This window comes from Pocillopora damicornis, chromosome 7 (assembly GCF_964200805.1).
Source record: "Pocillopora damicornis chromosome 7, jaPocDami1.2, whole genome shotgun sequence".
Classification (NCBI taxonomy): Eukaryota; Metazoa; Cnidaria; class Anthozoa; order Scleractinia; family Pocilloporidae; genus Pocillopora; species Pocillopora damicornis.
The window spans coordinates 8,118,668-8,131,246 of NC_142676.1; the positions used below are offsets into that span (position 1 = coordinate 8,118,668).

The following is a 12,579-nucleotide window of genomic DNA, read 5'->3' on the forward strand; positions in this document are numbered from 1 at the left end:
ACAAATCGATATCGAGCTCGGTTGCCCAGATACTAAATGTGGTCCAAATAATCGTCTTTCTTCTCCAGGTCGTGTTCGTGTCTTTCGTGAGTAACATTATTCAGTTCACATCTGTAGCCTCCATGACCACTCACTTGTTTATGAACATTAATGCTGACACAGTCAGGTTCCATATAACACATGTTGTCACAAAAACTCACTGTCAGAACTTCAACGATGCGAATGACGTGGTTTATGAGACGTTTACCGTCAAATGCTTTTTCAGGGGTAAACTCCAACATGCGGCATTGGTCTGCGTCACAAAAGCCTTTAAGATTTATAAAAAAAACATGAAAGAAGGAAAGCACTAGAAAAAGAGATGGCCATAAGGGACGTCAAAATGATAACAATTGAGGATCTACTGATAGTTTCTCCGTTGGAATATATTCATTTCAATTCATCCATCATTTGCTTCCCTTTTTCATCTAGATGAATACCTTTCTAGATAAATTACAGACAATTATCCGTACTGCCATCCGCAGGAAACTTGCAGATGGCAATTAATTTCCACAAAAATGCACATATTTAAGTAAGAAGATTTTCCATTCAAAAATTCCCCAAAAATAAACAGCAGTAAATTTTCTCATTAACGAGGAAGTTCGCCGGTTTTGATTTGTATAGCGGACTAAATTGTTGAAGAAATCCATGAATGAACCAGATTAATGAACAAAGAACGTTTGCAAAGAGCTTGTCATTGCAGAAGATCTTTATTGCAAAACGTGTTCCTCTTCCGAAAAAATTACTCCTCAAAAGCTACATATCTAACAGGAATCGCAAGTTTCTTGATCTTCCCTGACGTTAGGAGTTATTCACTGGAGAAAAATTTAACCACAACTGAGGCAAAAATCCAACTTTACCAGCGCAATAAACACAAAAACAACTCCAGCCGACACAAATAAGAAGACTGAGCGGCATAACAAAAGACTAAGAAGACAATAAAATTTTTACATGTTCGAAAACAAAATACAAAAAAAAATAATAAATTGATAAAGAAGTGATAGAGAGGTAAGAAATATTACAATATATCAACCTGGATGACAAGCTCGATAAAAGAAAGAATTAATTAAGAAAAAAGCCACAACAAAACAAAAAGGAGAAAAGAAAACTATTCGCAATTAAATTCACATAGAGGTACTCAAACAAACTATCTGCGAAAGCTATCTTTAAAAATTTTTGCTATTGTGGAGATGAAAAACAAAACTTCCTTAAAACATATAACATGCAGGTGTTAAACGGTTACTGTGACTATGAAGGACTAATGTCTCTCCTCTACATAAATGAGTAATGGTGAGGCTAACCTTGTGATGAAACATAAGCAAGTATCATGAAGCACAAAAGTAACAGAGCAAAGATAAAAATCGACTTCTTCATCGCGCGGATCGCCAGGTTTCCGCGACCGACTTCCGGAATTATGCGCAAATTGATGCGAAAAACTTATTTGAGTTGTTTTTGTTATGGTAATTTTTTTTTTTTTTTAAACAATGAGACTTGGGTGTTTCCTTACTGTTTTTCGTTTTAATTTGATATCTTTGACCCTTGTTCCAGCACGAAAACAATTCACTGGATGAAAACAAATTAACTTTCACGAAGCCTCTCGACGGGTCATCTAATAATCAATCGTTCGGACGTGACAGCGGGTAAAGTCTAAAAATCGGTATTCATATTCTTAGCAAGAAGCTAAACAGAAAATATAAATGCTTCTGATGCTTTACTTGGCTTCATTGGTAGAAATAGGAGTGAGTTATTTTGCCCTTATTAGGCCCAAAATCGTCTTCGTCCCTGCAACAAATTGTTGAAAACTAGAGTACCTGGAGCATTTAACGACAAATCGTTATGAATATTTCAGAAACTTTTTTCCGCTTGAAATGAGTATTTGCTAATGATGCAACACCTATGTCAGTTGGACGATAAAAAAAATGGTCGTTCTTATTCGTCTTTCTTCACTCATTTATCAAGATTAATGCTGACACAGTCAGGTTCCACAAAACACATGCTGTCACAAAAATCCATTGACATGACCTCAAAGATGCGAATCATGTAGTTTATAAGACGTCTTCCATCAAATGCTTTTCCAGGCGTAAAATTTCAACATTTAATCGACATTGGTCTGCGTCAAAAGAGTCTTAGAAATTAAGAAGGGGAAAAAAAAAAAAATATATATATATATATATAGGAAGTCTAGGTATTGATTTTTCCGTTTACAGTGCTTGATACGTAGAAGTAGAGCGCGATACATGTTGCGATAGTGGAAAAAAGCAGAGAGACTATACTTTCATCCCTACAAGCCTGTTTCGTGATTGCGCACTAATCAGGGGATTTTATCGTTAAGAATGTTCGTACCATCGTTTATATACTCTATAAATTTGCCTAAAGACGATACTTCAATTGTTACGCGGTAACGTTTTGTTTCAATGGCGGCACGAGAATATTGTCCATACTGTTCTCTATATATTTCCTAAAGTGCTGACAAGGAGAATATGTTTAACAATCAAGAGCTTCTTTAGTTGGAGATTAGTTCCTATACTGTCATGACCTTGATGTGTGATACAGGGGTATCAGTTTAACATAACATCAGCGTCTATTTTTTCAAAGCGTTCAACAGATCTTTTGTGAGTCTCGCTGCTCGATAACCTATCCAGTACCTTTTCATGCTTTAAACAACTTCCGCCATTTGTTTATCGCGACTACCTGCATCGTCGAAGCATATAATGAATTAATTTTGTTGACAAGGAATGTTGCTTTTAAAACAGGATAGAAATTAACCCTTTACACCCCAACATCAGTATTAATATTCTCCATACTGTTCTCTATATATTTCCTGAAGTGCTGACAAGGATAATTTGTTTAACAATCAAGAGCTTCTTTAGTTGGTGATTATTTCCTTTATTCTCATGACCTTGATGTGTGATACAGGGGTGATATCGTGAGGAGAAATTAGATGCTAATCACTCAAAGGGGTTGAAGGGTTAAGATTCAAGCATTTGCCCTTCAACAAAGTTGTCTCAAGTTCTGAGATTTTCAACTTTTCATTCTAACATGGAAAACAAATCCATCTTTCCTGAAGATAAATTTTCTTAACCAAAATACTAAAAGAAAAAGCAAACTGGTTCTCTGAATTAATTAACAATTTGCACCAAAACATAAACACTCATGTTCTCCAAACTTCTCTGTTTACATTTCCTATGGAGCTGTTGAGGAGAATTTAACATTTAAGATTTTCTTAAGTTGTTTGTTATAATGTTTGATTCAGGGGAAATAATTTTAGGAGAAATTTTGTTTTTCTCTCTTAACGGTAAAGGGTTTAATGTATTAATCGGTTGAAGCCTGTTTAAATCTATATTTCAATGTTTTTAAGAGTAAATTCAGTTTGCATCTTTTTTGTATGATTTTTATGTGATCCAAAGGCTGTATCAAGCCAACACTTCTAGAGGTTTTATTATACATTCGATTGCAGTCGTAATTAAAAGTGCAGAGCGATACGATCAAATGAAAATCAAAACAAAGAAACGGAAGAAAACTATCGTTACCTCTCTCCGTCGCCAGTGAAATCCGATCGAATTGCCGGAGTCGTAACCGGGAGATTGTTAGGAAGGGCCTGAGAACTGGCATTAGAGCTTACCCCAGAAAGGATAGAAAACAAAGAGTAAGAGTTTTCAATCATGCTTTCATAATATATCGATTAATGAATTGAAAATTTTCCAGATGAGTTTGTTCATTTAATTGCTACAGTTCCCAATGGACTAAAGAAAGGCAAAAAATGGTTGTACGGGATCAAATAGGTTGTGATGGATAAAATTACCATCCTTTTGAACCAAGGTCACGAAATTTCCAAATTTGGTGACCTGTCGAGGATAAGGATACCAATGGCTAACTTCATCAAGCTAACTGTATGATGAAATATCGCAATTTTGGATTTCCTTTTCTTTTTTGTTTCAGCATACGTGTGCGTCTGCGAAAAGAGGCAACTGAAAAGGTGCGAGGAGACACCATCCCAAGAACAGTTTGGCTTAAGAGTGGTGTCAGGACTAGTGCAACCTTTGTTTCCCTGGAATCCAAAATTCCAAAAATCGCGAGCTAAAAATGTAACATTAAACGATAGTTTGGCGGGGCACTCTTCTTCATCGTGTTTTTTAAAATGGTCGTTACTTCCTGATTTTATCTCTTCCTATCTGAACCTTAAACCAAATAGGACCGACTTACGAGGCTCGAGTAGAAAAGCCAATGACATCACGAGATGAGATCGTACCAAGCCTTTTAGGCCAATTTTTCGAATTTAACGAAGAATATCTGTCATGACTTCCGGAAATATTCCGGAAAGAAATCTGTTCGAATGGTGAGCTTACAATCATCTTTTTAATAGTAGTATCGTATTTAACTTAGAGAATGACGTCCGGAACAAATGGTACACAAAAATTCGGTCATTCTGGTGAAAGCGAGAAACGCAAGCAATACTTCGCGAGGGTATTACTTTTGCATTCTGTTAGTTCTCATACTCTGAGCTAATTATTTGCTATAAAAATCGTTAACGCCCGTGGGTTCCTAGTTACTTTTTAAAAACTGGCGTCATTTTTCATGTTTTTCACTCGAGCAGAAAGATGCGCGAGGCGAGCGTAAAGAACAATATGCGCGGGAAAGAAAAAACAAAAAGAACATAAAGGAAGTCACATTTTCTGTGCTTCTTCTTTTCTGTATTACACTCCCTTGACTCGCTCACACTTAACGGCGTGCACATCGAATATGGCCTCTTTGCCAATATTTACTTCGTCAACAAATCCTGAATTGGTTTTACGCAAATGAAGTGTTTTGAATTTTAATTGAAAAACTTATACTAGAGACAAAGCTAACCAGAAGAGAATATAAGGTTAAATTCATTTCTTTATTAGCCTTTAAGGTTTTAGGACACTACATTTTCTTCTTCATGATGGCTTCTCGGCTTAAAATTTGGGAAGTTGGACTGGGTTTCCTGTCACTGTACCAGGATGTACCCCATGGCTTTGATGTGCTTGTGTCCATTATCTGGCGAGTGCGTTGCCTCATTTCCACACGCGTTGGAATCATCAGGTCGACCTCCTGTGCCAAAACCAATTCGGGAGTCACAGGAACCACAGTAATTCTGCTCGTTAGCCGTGATGCCGATTCTTGCTTTGGAATGACTAGGGCTGTCTCCCACTGCATTGAATCCTTCCTTATTGCAGTTGAGCTGCAAGGAAGCCTGTGGACCAACCAGCGACGTCCACGTGTTACGACTCAGTGAGGTGGCACGGTATTTCCCATCAGCGATCAGTGAGAACAGTGAGTTGGCGTGCCTGTTGATGACAATGAACCTGAGCTGAGGATTAATCTTCATACCGAGGCAGATCTTGGAGAAGGATGTGTTCCAGTAGGTTGGTAACTTAGTCTCTTGGGAATCAAAGCCAGTCTTGCCTTCAGCAAAGTTATAGGCATCTCTGTTGCTCCAGAATTGGGAATCGTAACGGAAAGTTCTCTGAAAGACAAGAATTGCATTTTTGATTTGCCTATGTTCATTTCAATAATATCAAGAGTTTCGCAAAGGAGACAGGGAGTTAACCTGCGTGCCGGCAATCTTCATGGCCAGCGTCCATCCTCCATCCCCACATCCAACAATTCCCATGTGACAGAAAACAGGAATCGTTTGTGAACCAAACATCAGCGGGTATACTTGGCTTCGTTGCGACCTTAAAAAAAAAAGAGGAATTAAAAACAATTGAATCAACCTATGAGTAGCCATTTGTGCCAAAATATCCATCACTAGTAACAAACTCAATTGTTAGTGCTAAAATATCAATCTCTAGTGATAAAGTCAATTGTTCGCGCTAAAATATCAATCGCTAGTGATAAAACTCAATCGTTAGTGCTAGAATCGACTTGTCATCGATTTTTACTTGAACCAGTCTCCCGCTTGTTAAGCAAAGATGAATCAATCAAATCTTGCTTACTTTCTTAAAATCTGATAAGGGATAGAGAGACCAGCACGGACTCCCCATGTGGCTTTTGTAGTCGCGTCCCATAATCGCCTTCAAATTATGTTTTTACTTTCACAAGCGTGTCCTTAAGGGATGTTCCCTTTTTTTAAGAGATGATTGGATGTTTTGAAAACCTGTTTTCAGCAAGAGCTGATTGCGTATTAGACTCCAATGCTCCATCAGTATTTGTAGTATTTGTAAGTTTTTAACTGCCAGGTGGTACGTTGTGACAAAAGACAATTAAGTGGTGGAGGGGGGGGGGGGAAGGGGGGTCAGAGTCTCCCGCTTCCCCTACAACGTTCTCCTGCATCCCGTACTTTTATGCCCTTTTATCTCTCGACTCTCATCCTTCATTATGTTGCTCCCGTCTTCAGGTTAATCAAGTTTTATTTCTTCTCCCGCTTCCCGCCCTCATATAGCTCCCGCTTCCCGCCCCCTGTTCTTCCGCTTCCTGCCCTCTCCCGCCCCCCTGTCCCCCTCCGCAATAAATGTTAGTGACCTTTTAGCTTTTGTGTATGTGCAAGAAACGATTGTCTAGAGGCAAAGCTGACCCCTGACAGAGACCATTCTATGATGTTTTCTGGGTACCCTCTTGCTTTGAGGCTTCGTTTAAATTTCAAAAGGTGCTCCTCAAATGTTTCTTTCGATGAATTAGTTCCAGGCCATGTTATTGTTTCGCCTTTCTTGATACCATATTTTACGTCTGGTCGGTGGCACGAGGCAAAGTGCGCAAATTAAAAAAGGTCTCGGCCAGCGAGAGAAAGAGAAAACAAAACGTCATCTATACAACATTTCCATTCTCTATGCTTAGTTTCGCTTTGTTGGATTAATTTCGTTTCAGTTAACGCCATGAAAATATTAGCAAATGACACTGCCATTTTCGTACTTATAGCACTGCCATTTTCGTACCTATAGCAATGCCATGTGTTTCGAGGAAGTTCTCCTCATTGAATAGGAACGAATTTTCTTAAAGGATTAAGCCAAATATTTCCCTGAGGTAGTGCGTTGGGATCGGTGCGTTATGGTTGTGGAACTTTTCGTATGCTTCACACACTATGTTCGTTCCGTCTTCTTGAGGTATAATTGTTTACAGGCTAGAAGAGTCCATTGATACTAGAATTGTTAAATCTTTCCGTTTGGATTTTTCCTTATACCCAATGTCACGCGACCAGTTTTCCATATTTGGGTTTGACCAGGTGGTTGAAGTTTTTGGCAGATCTTGTCTAATTAATATTGTCTTGTTTTCTGGACCTTGGACTAATACATCAAAGCTGGCGACGAGAATGGGATCTTTTTCTGGCCAAGCGCAAGCGGTAAACACCAATCACGTCTGAAGTTGACGAAGGCACGGCAGGAAATGCCGAACGAAGCGTCGAACGTCAACACGAGTCAAGCCATCGGAAAAGTGACAAAGTAGGTTGTGGAATTGGACTGGGAGTTATACACCGAACAGTTGGGTTTTTATTTTGTCCTGTATCAACAGTGAATTCCTTTGCAGATAAATTGCTACCTTATTGCGACTAGTCTTCATGATCGGCGTCCGTCCTTCATTTCCGCATCCAAATGAATCAGGCGAAAGTTTTCAAGATGGAAGCTAGTGTGCAAGTTTATTATCAAGGTTTCTATGCTTAGTGCAGTATCATTTTCAGAATTTTCATTATTAGTACTACTGTTATTTTCATATTCTCTCATTAAATTCCGCGCTAGCTTTGTTGTTATTGAATAATTGACTTACACGTTCCGGTTGAAAATTTCCCTACACGTCGAAGCTGAAAAAAAGGAAAGGCATATCAACAGCAATAAACCCTTTGAGAAAAAAAGATGGGATGGAGGTTTAAAATGGTCTCAAAGGGAAAATTTACGTGTGGAATAGGAAATACATAACGTTCTTGGTCATTCGTGTTTTCGTAACTTGCATCGTTAGCGGTGTCTAATGCGCCAGATAAGAATAAAAGCAGCGGAGCCGAGAATTTAAGCAGCATCCCAAACTCCTCGCGGCCTCGCCGTTTTTACTCCAGCCGCTCGACGCTTTAAATACACACCACGAGACTGCTATCTACGCAGGCAAGCATTTTCAAGTCCATCAATAAGTTAGCTTGTTTTTAGTTTGAATTCTCAATAATTTCTAACGAGGCATTTATCGAAGTTTTTATCGATTTACTATATATCTATATGTCGATATAAATAATTATTATAAACGAAATTCTCGTTGCAGTGTCTAAACAGACAAAAACAGTGCAAAGACTAGCTTAAAAAATACAGCAGGAGAAATGTTACCCAAACGGCAGATATTTCCATCTCCATAGTATCCTTTTTTGCATGTACAGTTGTACGATCCCTTAGTATTGTTGCACACAGCATCAGCACTGCAGTTGGTTTTTCCTGTAGCACACTCGTCGATATCTAAAAAGACTCTCCTTTAATTAGAACATCATCACTGCTATTTATTTTAAAACTGATGCAGTTTTAAAAATAAAGTGTAGACAGCAACTGGAGACCCCAGTTGGATTCGATGTCTTAAAATTCTTGCAATTTTTCTGCAGTTCTCTTGGCCGTGCAAGAGTAACTCATCCCATTTGGGTATAGATAATTGAGCAACAGAAGTTGTCCGTCTTTCAAATTCACTATTTTTATAAAGTACATTACTTTTAAAAATACAAAATTGTCCGCCACTTTGCTTGATGATTCCAATAAGAAACAACATATATTTACATTTCTCAGTATCTAATTGATTAACATTAGACTCAGAAACTGTAGGCTCTGTTTTACCTTTGCAAGTCCGTCCATCCCCAGTAGATCCAGTTTTGCATTTGCAGCGATATGATCCTTTGGTATTGATACACATAGCATCAGCACTGCAATTGGATGTTCCGTCAGCACACTCGTTTACATCTGCAAAATTTGTGGCAACCAATTCAATAGGGAAATCCCCTGAACACATGACCAATTTTATCATTTTAAGGGTTGAAATTTGTGTTTTCAGTTTCCATTCCCTTGTTCGTTAAATAAAATTAGGGCTTTGGTCACGTTTACCTTCGCAAGTCCGTCCATCTCCAGAATATCCAGGTTTACATGAACAGTTATAGGAACCATTGGTATTGTTGCAAACAGCATTTTCACTGCAGTCTTGTGTTCCTAAAGCACACTCATCGATATCTAAAAATGATCTTCCTTAATTAGAACGTCATCATTGCAGATGTGAAAATAAGATGTGAAAAACAAATTGAGACCTACGTGAGATCCGACATGATAGTCCTGCAATTTTGAAGCAGCTCTCTAGGCAAGGGTTAGTTAACAGCTACATGGTTATTGTGTGAGTTTATAAAAAAAAAAACGGACCTTTTAACTTTTACAGGTGCCTTTAGAAGTTGGGTATAAAACTGTAGTGAACACGAGCTTACGGCCGGTTTGACATGACAGGGATTACCTTTCTTACACCTTGGACCTTTGAATCCAGTGGTACACAAACAGCGATATCCTTTGTCAGTAAAACCGCTCTGACAAGTAGAATTGTTATCGCAAGGGTTATCAACACAAGCGTTCTGAAGAGAAAATAATATCATACATTGAAATATGAATAAAAAGGAAAACGAGCAGCATTTAAACCAACAATAATGATAATGCTAAAGATAGAAATATTGACAGTGATATTAGAATTCAAGCAACAATTGCAACGATTAAGACCGGAAAACTAGTTTTTTCTTTCACTTGAAATGAATATTTGCTAGTGATGCAACACCTACCTCAGCTACATGATAAAAATAATCGTCTTTCTTCTCCAAGTCGTGTTCGTGTCTTCCGTGAGTAACATTATTCAATTCACATTTGTAGCGTCCATGACTACTCACTCGTTTCTTACAGTCAGGTTCCATATAACATATGTTGTCACAAAAACTCATTGTCAGAACTTCAACGATGCGAATGGCGTGGTTTATAAGACGTTTGCCGTCAAATGCTTTTCAGGGGTAAACTCCAACTGTCGGCATTGGTCTGCGTCACAAAAGCCTTTAAAATTTATAAAAAAATACGAAAGAAAGTGAACACTGGTAAAAGAGATGGCCATAGGAGACGTCAAAATGATGATAACAATTAAGCATTCACTGATAGTTTCTCCGTTGGAATACATTCATTTCAATTCATCCATCCATTTGCTTCCCTTTTTATCTTCCATTTTAGTTTCTAGATGAATACCTTTCTAGATAAATTACAGACAATTATTCGTACTGCCATCTGCATGCAGGAAACTTGCAGATGGCAGTTAATTTCCACAAAAAATGCACATATTTAAATAAGAAGATTTTCCATTCGAAAATTCCCCAAAAATAAAAAGAAGTTTATTTTCTAAGTGAAGACGAAGTTCGCCGGTTTTAATTTGTAAAGTGGACTGAATCGTTGAAGAAATCCATGAATGAACCAGATCAATGAACAAAGAATGTTTGCAAAGGGTTTGTCATTACAGAAGATCTTTATTACAAAATCTTTATTGTCTTCTTCTTCCGAATATATTATTCCTCAAAAGCTACATATCTAGCAGGAATCGCAAATTTCTCGATATTCCCTGACGTTGAGAGTTATTTAATGGAGAAAAATTTAGCCACGACTGAGGCAAAAATCTAACTTTACGAGCGCAATAAACACAACAACCATTCCAGCTGACACAAATAAGCGGCATAACAAAAGAAGACTAGGCAGATAATATAATTTACGAGTGTAAACTTTTCACATGTTCGAATACAAAATACAAACAAATTAATAAATTGATAAAGAAGTGATAGAGAGTTAGAAAATATTACAATATATCAACTGGGATGACGAGCTCGATAAAAAAGAATTAATTAAGAAAAAAACCACAACAAAACAGAAACGAGAAATGAGAACCATTCGTAATTAATGTCACGTGAAGAGACTCAAACAAACTATCTGCCCAAGAATCTCTCCATCACCAATAATTTACTTGGTTAAGAAGTTTAAGAATGTGTTAATACTTGGTTAAGAAGTTTAAGAAAGTGTTAAGCTAACTCAATAAGCATTGGTAATTAGTCCCTAGGGATTTTGGATATAATAGATTGTTTTGTATCACTCCTTGTCACTTCACTTGAGGCCTTGGGCTGTGTACTGCTTGAAGCGTTCTATAACTTTTTTTACCATGTGGTTGATTATATTTCAGTGGCTAATTTTTTATCGGTAGAGTTTAGATTTGGTTTACTTTCTGTAGATGTGAAATTGTGTCAGGCCTGCGGGGCCGTGAAGGTTTTTTCTTTGCCTGCGGGGCCGTTAAAGTTACTTGCCTGCGAGACCGTGAAAGTTTTCTTTGCCTGCGGGGCCGTGAAAGTTTTTTTTTTCTTTGCCTGAGAGGCCGTGAGAGTTTTCTTTGCCTGCGGGGCTGTGAAAGTTTTCTTTGCCTGCGGGGTTGTGAAGTTTTCTTTGCCTGCGGGGCCGTGAAAGTTTCTTTGCCTGCGGGGCTGTGCAGAAAGTTTTCCTTTGCCTGCGAGGCCGTTAAAGTTTTCGTCCCCTGTGGGGCCGTGTAGGAAGTTGTTGTTTGTTTGTTTTTTTTTTCTTTTGCCTGAGAGGCCGTTTGGATTTATTTGCCTGCGGGGCCGTGGAAGTTTCGTTTGCTTAGGAGGCCGAGAAATTTTCTTTGTCTTCGTAGCCGCGAAAGTTGCTTTGTCTGCGGGGCTGTTAAAGTTTTCTTTGTCTGCGGGGATCAAAGTTTTTTCTTTGCTTGCGAGGCCGTGAAAGTTTCTTTGTCTGCACTGTCCTTTAAAAATTTTTTGTTTGTGCTTCTGGGGTTGAAAATAGTTTCGGTATTTTGCTTTTTGGGATGGAATGCTTTATGTTCACCTTCGGTTGTGGTAGTGTGATGCTGGCGCGCAAGAATAAATTTTTTCTCCTTTAGCCTTTTTTGTTTTTGTGGCTTGAATTTTACTTTGTAGCCCCTCGTTTAAGAAATTGCTTGCTGATGTAGAAAGTTCTGTTGCCGTGCTTTGCTTTGTTGGAGTGTGATGCCTGAGCATCAGTCGCCGTTCATTTGCTTGTGCAAGCGTACGTGTAGTAGCTTTGAGTTGTACGGTATGTAAAAAAAAACAAAAAAAAAAAAAACAAAAGATTGCTCTGCCGTTGTGTGTTTTTAAAACATTTTTTGGCCTGTGAGGCTAGGAGCGTTCATTCTTATTGCTGGAAGTTTGAGGTTTTGATAATTTAATTTAATTTTTATTTAATTTAATCTAACTTTATGTAATGTAATATTTCATAACTTGTAATCTAACCGGTGTTGTTCTTTTTCAGCCTGTATTATACTGTGCTTGATCAGTTATGAGATTGAGTAATGAAAAAAAAAGGAAATGAATGGATCAGTGATTTTTTATCTTGCCTTTTGAATTCTGTTATATAGGAGGAGTGTGATCTTGCTCGTGTCTTAGAGAGACTTAAGAAGTTGGAAGATTCCCAAAAGAAATCTGTTGAATCAGTGTTGGAGGATTTACAGCACCTAATACGTTCTCAGTTGTTCCAGAAGGACCAGGCAATTGATTACCTAGTGAATCTGAAGATTGTGGCC

At 38.0% G+C, this 12,579-nt stretch overlaps 3 protein-coding genes across 3 annotated transcripts; all 3 read right to left on the reverse strand.

Annotated features, from left to right (window-relative positions):
• Positions 1–32: 32 nt before the first annotated feature.
• On the reverse strand, positions 33–1,843 carry LOC149042356 (uncharacterized). The gene is made up of 2 exons (XM_089211917.1): positions 1,338–1,843; positions 33–307 (listed from the first exon to the last, which is right to left on the reverse strand). The coding sequence occupies exons 1-2, from the start codon at positions 1,408–1,410 to the stop codon at positions 33–35; spliced, it is 348 nt and encodes a 115-aa protein (XP_089068043.1). The 5' UTR covers positions 1,411–1,843.
• A 3,053-nt stretch (positions 1,844–4,896) lies between these two features.
• Positions 4,897–6,393, reverse strand: LOC149042357 (uncharacterized). Its single transcript, XM_089213020.1, has one exon. The coding sequence runs from the start codon at positions 5,384–5,386 to the stop codon at positions 5,006–5,008; it is 381 nt and encodes a 126-aa protein (XP_089069146.1). The 5' UTR covers positions 5,387–6,393; the 3' UTR covers positions 4,897–5,005.
• Positions 6,394–7,893: 1,500 nt separating this feature from the next.
• LOC149042358 (uncharacterized) lies at positions 7,894–9,895 on the reverse strand. The gene is made up of 5 exons (XM_089211918.1): positions 9,767–9,895; positions 9,451–9,565; positions 9,057–9,194; positions 8,793–8,915; positions 7,894–8,426 (listed from the first exon to the last, which is right to left on the reverse strand). The coding sequence occupies exons 1-5, from the start codon at positions 9,893–9,895 to the stop codon at positions 8,242–8,244; spliced, it is 690 nt and encodes a 229-aa protein (XP_089068044.1). The 3' UTR covers positions 7,894–8,241.
• Positions 9,896–12,579: the final 2,684 nt, after the last annotated feature.

Bases quoted from the DNA above. Each gene is read 5' to 3' on its own strand.
- LOC149042356 (XM_089211917.1), bottom strand. From the start codon at position 1,410: ATGAAGAAGTCGATTTTTATCTTTGCTCTGTTACTTTTGTGCTTCATG. The intron at 308-1,337 runs GTTAGCCTCACC...TAAATCTTAAAG, and splicing joins TGCTTATGTTTCATCACAAG to GCTTTTGTGACGCAGACCAA.
- LOC149042357 (XM_089213020.1), bottom strand. From the start codon at position 5,386: ATGAAGATTAATCCTCAGCTCAGGTTCATTGTCATCAACAGGCACGCC.
- LOC149042358 (XM_089211918.1), bottom strand. From the start codon at position 9,895: ATGGAACCTGACTGTAAGAAACGAGTGAGTAGTCATGGACGCTACAAA. The intron at 9,195-9,450 runs GTAATCCCTGTC...GTTCTAATTAAG, and splicing joins AGGTCCAAGGTGTAAGAAAG to GAAGATCATTTTTAGATATC. The intron at 8,427-8,792 runs GTAAAACAGAGC...GAGTCTTTTTAG, and splicing joins GGATGGACGGACTTGCAAAG to ATATCGACGAGTGTGCTACA.